Consider the following 15,771-nt stretch of genomic DNA (forward strand, 5'->3'; position numbering starts at 1 on the left):
AGTCTCATTGAATGTTCACAAAGGGCCTTCACCCAACTGGTGAAGAAAGGTCAAATTTTGTGTCTTAGTTCCTTCTACATGATAATACGTCCAGAGGCCCTGAGCAGGAGTTCTCTGCAGAGCAGAGGCTATTCAGCTGGAAGGATTCTTTTTCTAAAGGTTTAGGAGACAGGTTGCAAGTTAAACCCCAATTTTATTAAAGGAGAAGAAATGTCCAAAAGCCCAGAGCTGGTGCGTAGAAGCATCAGTAAGACTAGAAATGGTTGGCTCGGCGCCTATAGCTCAGCCGGCTAAGGCGCCAGCCACGTACACCTAAGGTGGCGGGTTCGAATCCCCAGCCCGGACCTGCCAAACAACAATGACGGCTGCAACCAAAAAATAGCCGGGCGTTGTGGCGGGCGCCTGTGGTCCCAGCTACTTGGGAGGCTGAGGCAGGAGACTTGCTTGAGCCCAGGAGTTGGAGGTTGCTGTGAGCTGTGATGCCACGGCACTCTGCCCAGGGGGACAGCTTGAGGCTCTGTCTCAAAAAAAAAAAAAAAAGACTAGAAATGGTTAATGGACAGGGTCTGGGGACTCATACATTCCCTGGGTTAGAGTTCCTTTCACCATCCATGCCCACATGAGGAATTTGCCCTGCCCACTCAACCTGCCTTCTGGGGCATTGTGAACCAATGGGGCAGGACAGTTTGGGGGTTAAGAGCTCAGGTTCACATACTAACTCTCGCTACACCACTTAATTGCTCTATGACCTGAAGCATATTTAGTTCCTTCATCTGTAAAAATGGGGATACAACTAAACTTACTTCATGGCAGTGTTGTAAGGATTGACTGAATTCATCCAAGTAAAAGGCCTAAAGCAGTGCCTGGCAAGAGGTAATTGCTCAGTAAATGTGACAGGTTTTAAGATTTAATTCATCTTTATATCACAGTGATGAAGAAAATAAATGACACATGGATTAAAGTAAATGAAAAAATAATATAAACACAAAATAAGAAAAAAGCACATATAATAGAAGAAACCATAAAATATTAAATTTGAATATTTGTAAAAGTGAAAATTACTCTAAATCAAAAAATATTATAAGACAAAGGTAAATAATAAGCTAAAAAAGATTACAATGTGTTTGATAGCCAGTTATTAAAAAGTCAAATTTGTAAGAAAATTAATACATCAAGAGATATATACATCAAATAATGTAAAAGAAGTTTCATTTTTAACTATGAAAACTGCAGAGAAATTATACCCAGTGCTGGTTGGCATGCATGGAGATACTGGTGATGGAAGCAAGTACTGTATTGGTTTAATTTTTTGGAGAGCAATTTGAAAATATTAGTATGTGCCAAAAGTCTTAAAAGTTTCCATGAAATTTCTAGATGTGGACAAGATGTCCACATCTAGAAATTTGTAAGACACAGAAATAATTCAATACAGCATCACTGAAAAAAAGTGTTAAACTGGTAACAAACCAAATTCTCAGCATAAGGGTTATACTTAAAAAAATCCAGCTTTTTGATGGAATATCTTCAAAGAATATTTAATAACCTTAAATCTCCGACAAAGAGGTAAAGGAACACGAGAGAACATAAATCCATTTCCTATACAACCCCAATTTGGTAAAATACACGTGTAGGTATATTCATATTAAAAAGTGTAAAAGAAAAAAATCCCTAAGGGAAAAAAAAATTATGTCAATAGTAATGATCTCGGGCTGGGAATTCGCGTCATTTTTATTTCCTGTATTTTAATTTTCTGTATTTTACAAATCGTCTATAATTTACTCAAGGGAAAAGGGTGTTATATTGGAGAAATTAACTGATCGATTGAGTGACTACTTAATGGACCAGTGTCCGGGAACTCATATAATCTTTGGGTTCGAGTCTCCTCTTTAGGCCACAGACGTTTCGGGCCTTCTCAGGGTCTCCACGTCAGGTACCTGTATAATGAGTAATAGGAGAGATTGATTACCTGTTTGAAGGTTTCCCTATTGGATTTGGGGGCAAGGCTGGTTTGGCAGTCGGAGCACCAGGTCTGCCGGCTCTACTACTGCGCGCAGCCACCCTGCAGCATCTCCTCCGTGGTGGGTTAGACCCAGAACCCACCCATTTTGGTAAACGCGGACAACTCGGCTTCTGCGTCACCGTGGGGGGTGTTCTGCTCCATGGGGAAAACAGGCCAGAACTGCCGCCTTAAATATGCTTTTGCGTCATCCGACAGCTAGCTACAGCACGGTCTCCACTCCAAACTGCCACCTTTCCCGGTGTGCTTTCCGAAGAGGACCCCATTTGCAGAGACGACTCATGTGCGTGATTAAGAGTAGGCGCTTTGCAACTTGCAAACCACCTCGGACAACTCCGTGTCCCAAATAGCTTAAAAGATGGCATTTTGGACAAATCAGCATTCAAATTTGAGATAGTTAGCCTTCATATTCTAGCCATAAATATTTCCAAAGAAGTCTTGTGACACCTGGCTCCGATGTGCAAAAAGAGCACACTGCGAGCCAGCCAGGAGTCGAACCTAGAATCTTCTGATCCGTAGTCAGACGCGTTATCCATTGCGCCACTGGCCCCGTGCTAGCCAAAGTCTTTCAGCGACGGTTGATCACCCCTTCCGCAGTTTCAAAGGCTTCTTGACACTACCATTCTGCTTCTGCCCCTGCCCGGGGCTCCGCGGCGTCCGCCCACAGCTCCGCCCACTCCTCCTGCCCCGCCTCCCTCAGCGCGCTCCACCAATCCTCAGCGGCGACCTCGAGGTCCCTCTTCTGCGCACTCCGGTCCGCAGCGTCTGACGGCGTCTCTCGCATGCCCAGGCTGGCGCAGTAGTTTGTCCCCCGCCGCCTCCCGTTCGTTCCCGCAGGGCGGGGAAAGGGGTGGGACGAGGCTGGCCGCTACGGCCGCCGCGCCAGGGTGACCGGTAGCGCAGTAGCCGAGGTGGCGGCGCGGGGCGGGGCGGGCTGAGAGAGGAGGAAGGAGGTGGTGGTGCAGGATGGCGGCGATGACCTACGAACGGCTGAAGCTGTGAGTCCTGGGGGCCACAGGCGGTTGACAGAAAAAGGAGCTGTAGGGCAGCAGGAGGGGCGGCAGGTTCAGGCGCCGGCCTGGTGGGCTCCTGTGCCGCGGCGGAGCCGCTCGCATCGTCGGTCCTCTTGGTCCCGCGCGGCCTCTCTAAGGCCCCGCCCGAGTAGCCTCCGGCCGGGGACCGACGGTTTCACCGGCCTCTCTCCGCCCTGCTCGGCCTCAGCTCCCACGGCAGGAAAACGAAGCTGCAGACTGGCTTTCTCCGAGCCAGGGTCGGCGTTATGATGCGGCCCTTCAGGGCATGCTAGTCCCTACTTTTTATGGAGAAGTGGCGGCTAAATTTATCAGTATGGCTTAGCAGAGAAAAACAGAAGTTTTCTCTTATTTAATGGACCCATTACAGCACTATAGAACACACACTAATCAGCAAACCTTTCTGTTGGTTATAGTCTATGTGGGGCATCGAAGCCTGCCTGGGGTGTGGGAAAAATTTAAAGTACAGTCAATACTCTTAAGGTCCTGAAGGAATTTACTTTTGTTTAAATTTTATACAGCTTCAGCATAAAACAGGTTCTTAAGTGTAGGTTGACAGCCAGAGGCTAATCTTGAGAATTTTGGCACTGTATATTGACTTTCCTGTAAATCCAAGTTCTTGAGGCTTTGAGAGATAGACTTTGGTAGTTGAGTTGTGAAACAGGTGTTTGTAAAGGTCTTTGGCTTGTCTTGGATAAATAACAGCATGTATTTATTTTTCTTAGTATTACCGTGAACATCTTTACTTTTCTTGTCAAAGCAATTTTGTTTTATTCGCTTTGTGTTTAATGCTTTACCTCTAGGCTGCTTGTAAACCTGGTGGCTATAGTATGGGAGTACTTTTGGTAGAAGCACAAGTAATTTTTGAGAAGCTTATCCATCCCTATGTAAGTTATCTTGGTACGTAGGCATAGATAACCACGTTTCTTATGCAGGAACCGAGGACATCAAAATGTGTCCCCAGAACCTAAAGCTCCCTCATAAGTTTTTGAAAGGTTCAGTGTAAAGTTAGGGGTGTAAAATTGAGAACAGTCATCTTCATATCATATATTTTGCGGAAAAGATGATTGTTTTTCCCACCCTCTTACCCACTTCTATTTACCGTAATTCTCTTTGAAAAGCCTAGCTGCACACATGCCTCCACATTTTCTTCTCCAGCTTTGTTTATTCTCTCCCAGTTCCCCTTTGCAAGGTGGTCATCTTGTTGGTGAGAGTTGAAGGAAATGTCTTTGACTAGGTTTCTGGCCAGGCCACATCTCTTGTGCTCTGCTGGCTAATTAGGTTATTGTCTATCTGATAGGCACTGAAGGATTTAATGTGATCCTACACCAGGTCTCAAATGTATTTAAACAATTTGGAGCCTTGGCTTGATGCAGCTCAGTGTCAGGTTACAGGATGCAATTGAATTTTCTTGTGGCAAAGATTGAATAGGATGGAGAACTTGAAAATTAAGATGATTGTTTTTAAGTTGCCAAGGCACTAAATTGAACCAGTCCAGACCTCAACACAAACAAACAAAAAACCCTCTTTATCTGTAAAAGAGAAAGGAAATTTCCCTCTTAAGTGATGAGGACGATGCTTTTGTATTGATTTTTGTGAGAAGTGAAAACTATAAATTTGTTTGGGTGAAAAGAGAAATCTGGGTGAGCTATAATAACGTTATTGTACTCTACACAGGGCAACAGAGCGAAACTCTATTTCTAAATAAATGAGTAAGTCTGGATTTATATGAAAATCATTCTCTTAATTTTTCAGTCCTTATCTTCCCCCCCCCCCAAAACTTTTGAGTACTTATGTACTTGTGAAGATACAACTTTTTTGCAACATTGTTTTTCATTACCAAGTAGTTTGGTACTTGAGTTAGAATCTCTGTTTTTATTCTTTTTTTGGTGGGGGCCCTTCCTGGTTTGAGGCTTGCTGTTGAAGGGTTTTTTGCTTGTCGTTGTTTTGTTTTGTTTTTTTGTTCTTGTTTTTTACTCTCAGTGTTGCCCAGGCTGGGATACATTCTGGGCTCCAGTGAGTCTCATCTACCGAGTAGCTGGAACTATAGACATGCACCTGACTTGTTGGTTTTTAATGTGGCCTTTGTCCCGAAGGAGTATTCTTTTCTGGACACTGGAGATGGAATTGGTTTCTGATAGTAGCCATTTTTTTTTTTGAGAAAGAGTCTCAAGCTCTCCCCCTGGGTAGAGTGCCATAGCATCACAGCTCACAGCAACCTCAACTCCTGGGCTCAAGCGAGTCTCTTGCCTCAGCCTCCCAAGTAGCTGGGACTACAGGCGCCCACCACAATGCCCGGCTATTTTTTGGTTGCAATCGTCATTGTTGTTTGGCGGGCCCAGGCTGGATTTGAACCCGCCACCTTAGGTATACGTGGCTGGTGCCTTAGCCACTTGAGCCACAGGCACCGAGCCAATAGTAGCCATTTTGAAAACATGCACAGAAATGTATTTTAGGAAAGATCCTTACAAAAGACATAGTTTATTTTAGTACAAAACTTGCTGCAGAATTTATTCAGATGTAATGCTTGAGGTCTTAAATAATAATTTGTTCTACATTATGCCATACTTTTTTCCCAGTCTATCCCCACCCTGGTCAAGTTCACCTTCCTAATGCCGGGGTTTCATCTTCTACTTTGCTGTTTACAATTTCCAGTTCTATCTTGTTGACCTAAAGGATCACGTGCACATTTCTTAGCTATCTGTATTCTAACCTCTTCATAGTCTATCCCCTAACTTTATTTCCTATAACTGCCCAGTGCTTTTTTACCCCCTTTTACCAGACTTGACTCACGTTCTTCTAACTTCACGCTTGGGCTTATTTTGATCTTCTCCCCAGAATGCCTTCTTCCTCTCTCCTCTCTTGGTATAAATACTGACCACATCCACAGTAGAGCCAGGAGATCTCAGGTTTTTTAGAACAGACTTGGATTCATATCTTAACTTTGCTGTTTGCTTTGTGTCCTGGGCATGGTACTTAACCCCTCTGAATTGTTTTTTCATCTGTAAGATGATAATGTTAATACTTCACAGGATTATTTTAAGGTTTAAAGGGAGTTTAGATGAAGTAGTCAGTGTACTTCATCTATTTCGTAGATACCGCCTTTGAGAAGCCGTTTCCTTCCACATCTTTCCTTCACTGAGCTCCAGTAGCAGTCCTTAAAGCCGAATATTATTGATACAGAGATTACATATACCAAATGTCCATACGATTCCCATATCCTATTTCTTAGGATTGATTTGCAGTGCGTTTATTTTCTCTTGGGCAAGACAACAGAAAGCTATAATGATCAAATTATACCCAGTACTGTTGGAACTACTTATTTTGTCACCTAGGAATGAAATCATTATGTCTCTAGTCACATGTTGCTTACTAACAGGGGATACATTCTGAGAAATGTGGTGTTAGGAGATTTCATTCTTTGTTTTGTTCCCTAGAGTGTAAGTAATTACACAAGCCTAGATGGTGTAGCCTACTACACACCAGGCTATGTGGTGTAGTCTTTTGCCCCTGGGTTGCAAACCTGTATAGCATGTTACTGTCCAGAATACTGTAGGCTATTATAATGCAATGGTATGTATTATTTATATACATTTTTAAATACAGAAAACATACAGTGAAAATACCATGTTGGGACCACTGTCTATATGTGGTCCTTGACTAAAATGCTGTTACATGGCTCATGACTGTACTTTTCTCCAACCAGGTTGCGGATATCTAGAATATATTAAAAACCCCTTAACATTTAATTCTTCTCTAGTCCCCCTTAGTACCTAGCATAAAGTTTTATGCAGAGCAACCCCTCATTGAGTCATTTGTGTAAATGAAAGAAACTTTCCAGTATAGACCACTTAGCTACCAGCACTTCAAAAAGAACACAGTCTAGGGAAATTTGGAATGTATTCATTTGAAGAAGCAGCAGCTTTAGTAATTTCATGTATGTTATTGTCTTCCCCATGCCTCTGTGAGGTTATAAGTTGGTATATATATCCTCTGTTACAGTTGAAGACAGTCACCTAATTGCCCTTGGCCACATAATCAGATTGTACAGCCAAGACATTGCAGAGCTGGCCTTAAAACACAGCTAGACCAGTCAGTGATCTTTTCCATTACATTGCATTATTCAAAGTACCTTTCTTTCTTTTATCAGATTCCTCTTGCCTTAGTCTTTCCACATGCCAGGTATAAAAATGAGTCACTTATATTACAAAATGTAATAATTGACACATCCATATGGATTTTTAATATGGAAAACAGAATACTGATTTGCTCAGAATTTAAAATTCATACTTTTTAAAATCCTAGGCAGTTCTATGTTGTGACTTATTTTTCTTTTTAGATCCTTTATGTAGGCATGGATAATGTCAGACATTGATAAATTTGAAATTGCTAAACAGAACAGGAATGTCTTAGTGGACATACTTAAAGTGTTTTTTCTTCTTTTTCTTCTTTTTTCCTGTTTTAAAAGGTCAGATGAAACTGTATGTAAGGCAGGGAATCCTTTAGATACTGAATCAGGCTGCAGCATGCCTCTGAAGAACGCTCTTCTCCGGAAGTTACCTTCTTAAAAGATGTGCGTAGCTTTAGAGGTCAGTCCTTAAGAACAGATGTAAACTAAGCTACATTGTGATGTAGACATTTGTAATCTATCTGAATGCTTATATTATTCACACAGCTCTCCATGGAGGGAAGGGTATAGGGCAGCTAAGATTTTTATTGTCATGAATTTGGGCACAAATATGGAGTTTGTATCTAAAACATCAGCTGAGTGGGAGTTCAGGTTAGAACTCTTCTGCAGTCCTACATTGGCCCTATTGAGTGAGTCTCAGTGGGTGAGTCCTACGAATCTGCAAGTTTCAGGTTCAGCCGTCTTTTTGGTAATTCTTATGCACTCCAGAAGACAGTTTAGGACTGGGCACAGCTGAGTGTGGATTAGAGCATGCTGGTAAAGGAACATTCTTTGGAGGGCCCGGGGCTCTGGAAATTTGTGCTGTAAATTAGAACTTTAGATCAGGTGGTGTTTAGACATGGTCCTGTGAAGAAGTCTGGTTGTTAGAGATAGTGGGTTTTAGGGTATATAGGGAATAAGGAGTAGATGGAACCTTGAGATTTTGAGAAAGAAGATGAAATTGGAATGAGTTGTCTTTCTAGAAACACCAGTTTATTTGGGGATTGGATCGGGCTTTTGGGGCATCTGTGATGAATCTGGGCTGTAGGAGAGGCAACCAAGGAGGGGCTCAGAGAGGAGGGCACTGTCAGAACCCACAGGGAGGATGAATGAGGGTTGCATATGAGTGTCATAGATTCAGAGGACCCTTCTTTACTAAGGTCTTACTTTTTGCTGACCAGACCTACTGAAATATTATGCCTTTGTCTTTTCAATCAGAGGTATATCAGATTTGATCATTAAGGCCCTACTTTATGTAGGATTTTTTTTTTTTTGAGACAGAGCCTCAAGCTGTCCTCCTGGGTAGAGTGCCGTGACATTACAGCTCACAGCAGCCTCCAACTCCTGGGCTCAAGCGAGTCTCTTGCCTCCGCCTCCCAAGTAGCTGGGACCACAGGCGCCCGCCACAACGCCCGGCCATTTTTTGGTTGCAGCCGTCATTGTTGTTTGGCGGGTCCGGGCTGGGGATTCGAACCCGCCACCTTAGGTGTACATGGCTGGCGCCTTAGCCGGTTGAGCTATAGGCGCTGAGCCTTATGTAGGATTTTTGAGGAAATATAGTTTTGCTACAGTTTTATGACATGACAGTAACCACATTCCTATGCAAATAGTAATTTTATTATTTTTAATTGTGGTAAAATACATATACCATCTTAACCATTTTTAAATGTATAGTGTAGTGGCATTAAGTACATTCACAATTTTGTACACCTACTACCACCATCCACTAGAACTCTTTTTATCTTGCAAAACTAAACTCTGTACTCTTTAAGCAATTCCCATTTCTGGTTCTCCAGCCCTTGATAACCAGCATTCTTTCTGTCACTCTGAATTTCACTCCTGTAGGTACCTCATTTAAGTTTAATCATACGGCATTTGTCCTTTTGTTTTGGGCTTATTTCACGTAATATAATGTCCTTAGAGTTCACCCACGTTGTAGCATGTGTCAGAATTTCCTTTTTAAAGCTGAATAATATTCCATTATACATATATACCCCATTTTATCTCTTTATCTGCTGATGGACTCCTTTTGGTGCTGTAGATTAGAGAACTTCAGGTCAGGCAGAGTTTAGATCTGGTCCTATGAAGAAGTCTAGTTGTTAGAGATAATAGGTTTTAGGGTATACAGGGAATAGAGAGTAGGTGGGACCCTTAAGATTTTCAGAAAAAACATGAAATTGGAATGAATTGGCTTCCTAGAAATGCCAGCTGATTTTGGAATTGGATTGGGCTGTTACGTGAAACAGCCACCTTTTTGGCTATTACATGTAATGCTGCTATGAACATGGGTACAGAAATATCTTTTTGAGACCTGTATTTCAGTTATTTTGATACCAAGAAGTAGAATTGTTAGCTGATAGGGTAATTCTATTTTTAATTTTTGGGGAGGTGGGGGAGCAAAGTCTCACTTGGTCATCCTTGGTAGAGTGACGTGGCATCTTAGCTCACAGCAACCTCAAACTCTTGGGTTCAAGTGATCCTCTTGCATCAGCCTCCCAGATAGCTGGGACTACACGTGCCTGCCATGCTCAGCCTTTTTTTTTTTTTTAAAAGAGACGGGGTCTCGCTCTTGCTTAGGTTGGTCTCAAACTCGTGAGATCAGACAGTCCACCTGCCTCTGCTTCCCCAAGTGCTGGGATTACAGGTGTGAGCCACTCACTGTGCCTGGCCCCTCTATTTCTAATTTTTAGAGGATCTGCCATGGTGTCATCCTATCATGGCTGTACCATTTTACATTCCCACCCACAGTGCACCAGGTTTCCAATTTATCCACCTCCTCACCAACACTTATTATTTTCTGTATTTTTTCTTCTTGATAATGGCCCTTTTAATGAGTGTGAGGTTGGCAAGTAGTGGTATTTTTGAAGTGGGTTAATTTTACTCATTGATTTAACAGGATTTTGAAGAGGTCAGTTGTTGCCTAACATATAATGTGAATTAGCTACATGGGGAATAAAAGTTTGTTTTCAGACACTAGAAAGTCATAATGCCAACACTGAAAGAAATTAAAAATAATATCTGATATTTATATTATAATTAGATATATTGCTTTTCTTAAAATTTAACATTAGGGTAATTTTTAAAAAGCACTCTTAAGAGCTATTGAATCACAGGTAACTATAAGATTAAATGCATTTGTATTAAGTATAATAGGCAGAATTACCTTGTTGAATTTAGCTTTTATTCTCCTTTGATTTTTTTTTTTTTCCCATCTCATACTTGGGTGGGAATCCTTAAAATCAAATAGTTGAATGAAGGTAGTCAGAATAAGAAGTAGTTATTATATGAGTGTTTTACTGTTTTGATATCTCTTTCACTGTATTTGGAAACCAGAACCCAGGGTAGATATTGCATCCCTTGTCTTGAAAAAAAACTTGGTAGAATTCTTTTTCAGTTAGAGTTAATACTTAACAGTGAATTGGGCTCTGATCACCTTATCAGATAGCTTATTTAGGACCAGAGTCCTTTTTAGTATACAGTATTACATTGAACCTTAAAGATATGTTAATCAACAGCATAGATAATGGCCAAATAATCTTCTTGGATGGAATCTTGTCTTAACTCCTAACGTCTTTTTCATAAAATAAGTATTATGATAGAGTTTGTTTGTTTTTTTGAGAGAGGCTCAAGCTGTTGCCCTGGGTAGAGTGCTGTGGCATCATAGCTGACAGCAACCTTCAGCTCTTGGGCTCAAGTGATCCTCTTGCCTCAGTTTTTCTATTTTAGTAGGGTCGAGGTCTTTCTTTTGCTCAAGCTGGTCTCGAATTCATGAGCTCAAGCTGTCCACTCAACCCCAGCCTCCCAGAATGCTAGGATTACAGGTGTGAGCCACTGTGCCCAGCCTTATGATAGTTTTTTGAAATAAGGAACATCACAGTAACTGTGGGCCATTCATTTTGTAATTAAGAGAGGATTTTTCACCCCTGGATTTTTGATTGTCTTTTGAGTTTTTTGTCTTGGTTTCCATGATGTTCATCAGTTTCCATGTATTTAGTACATTGAAAACTCAGTATAGCTGTGACATCATGGTATATATGTGTATGTTTATATATACACACGTACATATAAAAATATTATTATTATTTTTTTTTTCTTGAGACAGAGCCTCAAGCTATCACCCTGGGTAGAGTTCTATGGCGTCACAGCTCACAGCAACCTCCAACTCCTGGGCTCAAGTGATTATCCTGTGTTTGCCTCCCGAGTAGCTGGGATTATAGGCGCCTGCCACAATCCCTGGCTATTTTTTTGGTTGCAGCTGTCGTTGTTTGGTGGGCCCAGGCTGGATTGGAACCCTCCAGCTCAGGTGTATGTGGCTGGTGCCTTAGTTCTTGAGCCACAGGCGCCGAGCCTATAAAAATATTTTTTGTTCTTTGTTCCTGGCTAATAACTCTTATAACTCTTGTTACAGACTTTTGTATAATGCTGAGGACTTTAGTCCTCAAGGAACAAAATTTCTCTCTTTCTGACCTTCTCTTGTCCTCTTTTCACCTGCCCAAGGCAGAACTCTAATCTGATTAGGGGTCAATAAAACCTTCATTTCAGAAAAAGTCCTGCTCCATACCCTGGAGGAACGAATATTATACAGAGAGGGCAAGAACAGTGAATAGATAGGCCTTGCTCGGTTGAGGTCATGTGCTTATTGTCCAGTCACATTTCTGCACGGTTGTCAGTCATCTATATGTAAATGAAGCCTCCATAAAAAAGAGGAGGACAGAGTTAGGAGAGCTTCTGGGTAGCCAAACACACGGAGGTTCCTGGAGGGTGGTGCTCCCAGGAAGGGCATAGAAGCTTTGCACCTCTTTCTTGCCATACTTCCATACCTTGCCTGCACCTCTTCATGTGTATCCTTTGTAATATCCTTTATGATAAACCCGTAAACGTTTATTTCCCTGAGTTTTGTGACCTGCTCCAGCAAATTAATTGAACTCAAAGAGGGGGTCGTGGGAACCCCAGTTTGAAACTGGTAACTCAGAAGTTCCAGAGGCCCAGATTTGTAACTGGTATCTGAAGAAGGGAGGGGGCTGTCTTCAGACTGAACCTTTACCCTGTGGAATCTGTTGCTATTTCTAGGTAGATAGTGTTGGAAATGGAAGACACCCACCTGGTGTCTGCTGCTTGGTGTGTGGGGAAAAATCGCCACATTTGGTCAGAGCAGTCTTCTGTGTTGATGATCGTTGTGGGGTGAGAACAGAGAAAACACACCTGAGAGTTTTTCCCAAACAATAGCCTGTTGACTCTGGTTAACTTTGAAAAACTCTAGGCAAAACGTGGCTCCATTAGAACATGGCTTCATTGACACTATAAACTTTTTTTTTTTTTTTTTGAAACAGTGGCTCACTCTCTTGCCCCAGGCTAGAGTGCCATGTCATCAGCCTAGCTCACAGCAACCTCCTCAAGGGTTCTCCTGCCTCAGTCTCCTAAATAGCTGAGACTATAGGCGTCTGCCATAGTGCCCAACTAATTTTCTATTTTTAGTAGAGACAGGGTCTCCTTGCTCAGGCTGGTCTCGAACTCCTGAGCTGAAGGGATGAATTCTCTTGCCTTGGCCTCCCAGAGGGCTAGGATTATAGATGTGAACCACAATGTCTGATCAACACTATAAACTTTCTAATCAGAGCAGGCACTGCTCCCTCTTTCTTGATTCAAATCCAGTTTAAAACTTGACCTGTTGCAGTTTCTTTCTTTCTTTTTTTTTTTTGAGACGACCTCAAGCTGTCACCCTAGGTAAAGTACTGTGGCATCACAGCTCACAGCAACCTCCAACTTATGGGCTCAAGCGAGTCTCCTGTCTCCACCTCCCAAGTAGCTGGGACTACAGGTGCCTACCACAACGCCCAGCTATTTTTTGGTTGCATCTGTCATTGTTGTTTGGCAGGCCCGGGCTGGATTCCAACCTGCCAGCTCAGGTGTATGTGGCTGGTGCCTTAACCACTTGAGCCACACGCACTGAGCCTGTTGCAGTTTTTTATTAGCTAGGAGAAGGGAAATCTGTATTTAAAATTCTGTTTATGGAGAGTGGGATATCTGGCTTCCAACCCAGAACCTTCACAGTGTCAGCAACCAAAGAGAGAATTAAATATGGGTAATACTGAGAAAGGCAAGAAGATTTTTGTTCTGAAGTGTGCCCAGTGCCACACTGTGGAGAAAAGAGGCAGGCACAAGGCTAGGTCAAAGCTCGAGGGTCTCTTTGGGCAGAGACAGGTCAGGCTGCTGGCTTCTCTTACACAGATGCCAGTAAGAGCAGAGGCATAACCTGGGGGGAAGGTGCCCTGTTGAGTATTTGGAGAATCCAAAGAAGTATGTCCCTGTAACAAAAATGCTCTTCACCAGCATGAAGAAGGGAGAAAGGGCAGACTTGATAGCTTATCTCAGAAAAGCTACTGATACCAGAATTTGATTGGTCACATACACCAAAATTCAGATCATGAATGAGTGAGAGAATATTTTTGTTGGACAGGCCTGATTTAACTAAGACTGCCTTGTGTTTAAATGAATACGATTGGTTTTTTTGGATTTTGATCATAATTCTAGTTCAGTAAATGCTATCACTGTTTTCTCCTTCTAAAAATATGATTGGATTTAATTAGTAACTAAACTTTTCACAAGATAGTAAATTGCCATTTCAAAATCTATATTAAAGATAGTTTTATATTAAGATTTGTATAACTGGTTATGTGAATATATTTAAATACTGGGGAAATCCCTTCACTGCCTCAGAACCACACAAGACTCACTGGTGTTTTAATTGGTGTTCTTTAGCCTGTTAAAAGTGAGGCCTGGAGATAAGGTAGCAATGTTTGCTTTGTATTTTTGGTCTTCACTATGCCAGTGTAATTTCCCTGTTTCTACTACAATGCTGCCTTTTATTTATGGAAAGGCATTTTAGTGTGGTTTATGTGTAATATCAAATAAAGAATATTTAACATTTAAAAAAATTCTGTTTATTCTGTTACTGAGCACCCTACAACCCTCTATTTAAGGACTATATGTTAAGAAAACAATACAGGTACTAGCTGATTAGACGTGTTGTATTCTCAATTAGAAGACTGATAGCCCTTCTACCTTCTTGTTTGAGAACTAGTAAGGAGAATGAAATAAGGTCAGAATCCTTGGTTGCAGAGACTTGTTGGTCTGTTTAGTAAAGGTTTAAAAACAGTAGCTAAAAAAAAATCACAAACTTATTTTTCTGCTTATTTTAGTGAGTGTAGTTTTTTTGAGACGGAGCCTCAAGCTATCCCCCTGGGTAGAGTGCCATGGCATCACGCTCACAGCAACCTCCAACTCCTGGGCTCAAGCGAGTCTCCTGCCTCAGCCTCCCAAGTAGCTGGGACTACAGGCGCCTGCCACAACGCCCGGCCATTTTTTTGGTTGCAGCCATCATTGTTGTTTGGCAGGCCCGGGCTGGGGATTCAAACCCGCCACCTTAGGTGTATGTGGCTGGCGCCTTAGCCGCTTGAGCCACAGGCGCTGAGCCTTTAGTCTGTTTTTGTAATGGAAACTTTTTTCAAATATCTGGTAAACCTTGGTTGTTTTATTTTTAAGAATGAGGCACTAAAAATATTGATTGAAAGGTCTGTTTGTGAGTCAGAACTTGTTAACTGGTGGCCCTCACTATAGCGTGATTGTATGGGAATTCCTTGGGGACCCTTAAATGTAATTGGTTCCTAACATTTTCTCTTGGGCCAGTTTCTTCAGAGACTGTTTTCCAAGCTTCTGGGAGAGAGTTTTGATGTAAGCTTGGCCACCAGCATTCTGACAGCTTGGTGGAGGAAGCACGTTAGATGGTTTTGGTACATACCAGGCCTTCCCTGTGTCACCTCCCTACACTTGGCTCTCTCCTCTGTTCTTCAGCCGTGCCTAGTATCTGAAATTCAGAGACTGTCTTGTCAAACTGTTTTAAACATGAAATCTCAGCGTCAAGGAGGGCATTTGGGGGTTGATCTGATTGTTCCTTATACAAACTTCAAACCGCCACATACCCCTCTTTAAGTCAGTCTCATTGCCTCACTCGAAACCCCACCATCCACTCACCCTGGGCTGCCAAATGTCTGTTACCTTTCACTCTAGTTCTTGAAGCTTTTCAGCACTCTGCTGTTGGAATCTCCCTTTTTTTTTCTGGTAGAGACAGAGTTTTACTTTATTGCCCTGGGTAGAGGGCTGTGGTGTCGCACAGCTCACAGCAACCTCCAACTCCTGGGCTTAAGCGACTCCTGCCTCAGCTCCCTGAGTAGCTGGGACTATAAGACCCGCCACAATGCCCAGCTGTTTTTTGTTGCAGTTTGGCTGGGGCCGGTTTTGAACCCACCACCTTCGGTATTTGGGGCTGGCACCCTACCCACTGAGCCACAGGCACCGCTCAAGGAATCTGCTTATTTTATTGACTCTTGCCTCATAGATAGTTAGATTCTGTGGTAACTAAGTTAATTAGCTGATTTCCAAGAACTTTTTCTTTTCTTTTCTTTTCTTTTTTTTTTGAGACAGAGCCTCAAGCTGTCCCCCTGGGTAGAGTGCCGTGGCATTACAGCTCACAGCAACCTCCAACTCCTGGGCTCAAG

At 42.3% G+C, this 15,771-nt stretch overlaps 1 protein-coding gene and 1 non-coding gene across 3 annotated transcripts in view; one reads left to right on the top strand and one right to left on the bottom strand.

Moving 5' to 3' along the window:
* Window positions 1–2,494: 2,494 nt before the first annotated feature.
* On the bottom strand, window positions 2,495–2,567 carry TRNAR-ACG. The gene has a single exon. It is a non-coding gene; the product is annotated as a tRNA-Arg (tRNA).
* A 198-nt stretch (window positions 2,568–2,765) lies between these two features.
* The window catches only part of SACM1L (SAC1 like phosphatidylinositide phosphatase), a 69,241-nt gene continuing 56,235 nt past the window's right edge, over window positions 2,766–15,771 (top strand). For both annotated transcript variants that reach the window (XM_003794514.3, XM_023515911.1), the window contains exon 1: window positions 2,766–3,015. In XM_003794514.3, the coding sequence (XP_003794562.1) occupies window positions 2,984–3,015 (32 nt within the window). In that variant the 5' untranslated portion in view covers window positions 2,766–2,983. The remainder of the gene's footprint in view (window positions 3,016–15,771) is intronic.

Source organism: Otolemur garnettii, unplaced genomic scaffold (assembly GCF_000181295.1).
Source record: "Otolemur garnettii isolate 467f Iridium unplaced genomic scaffold, OtoGar3 scaffold00082, whole genome shotgun sequence".
NCBI classification, from domain to species: Eukaryota; Metazoa; Chordata; class Mammalia; order Primates; family Galagidae; genus Otolemur; species Otolemur garnettii.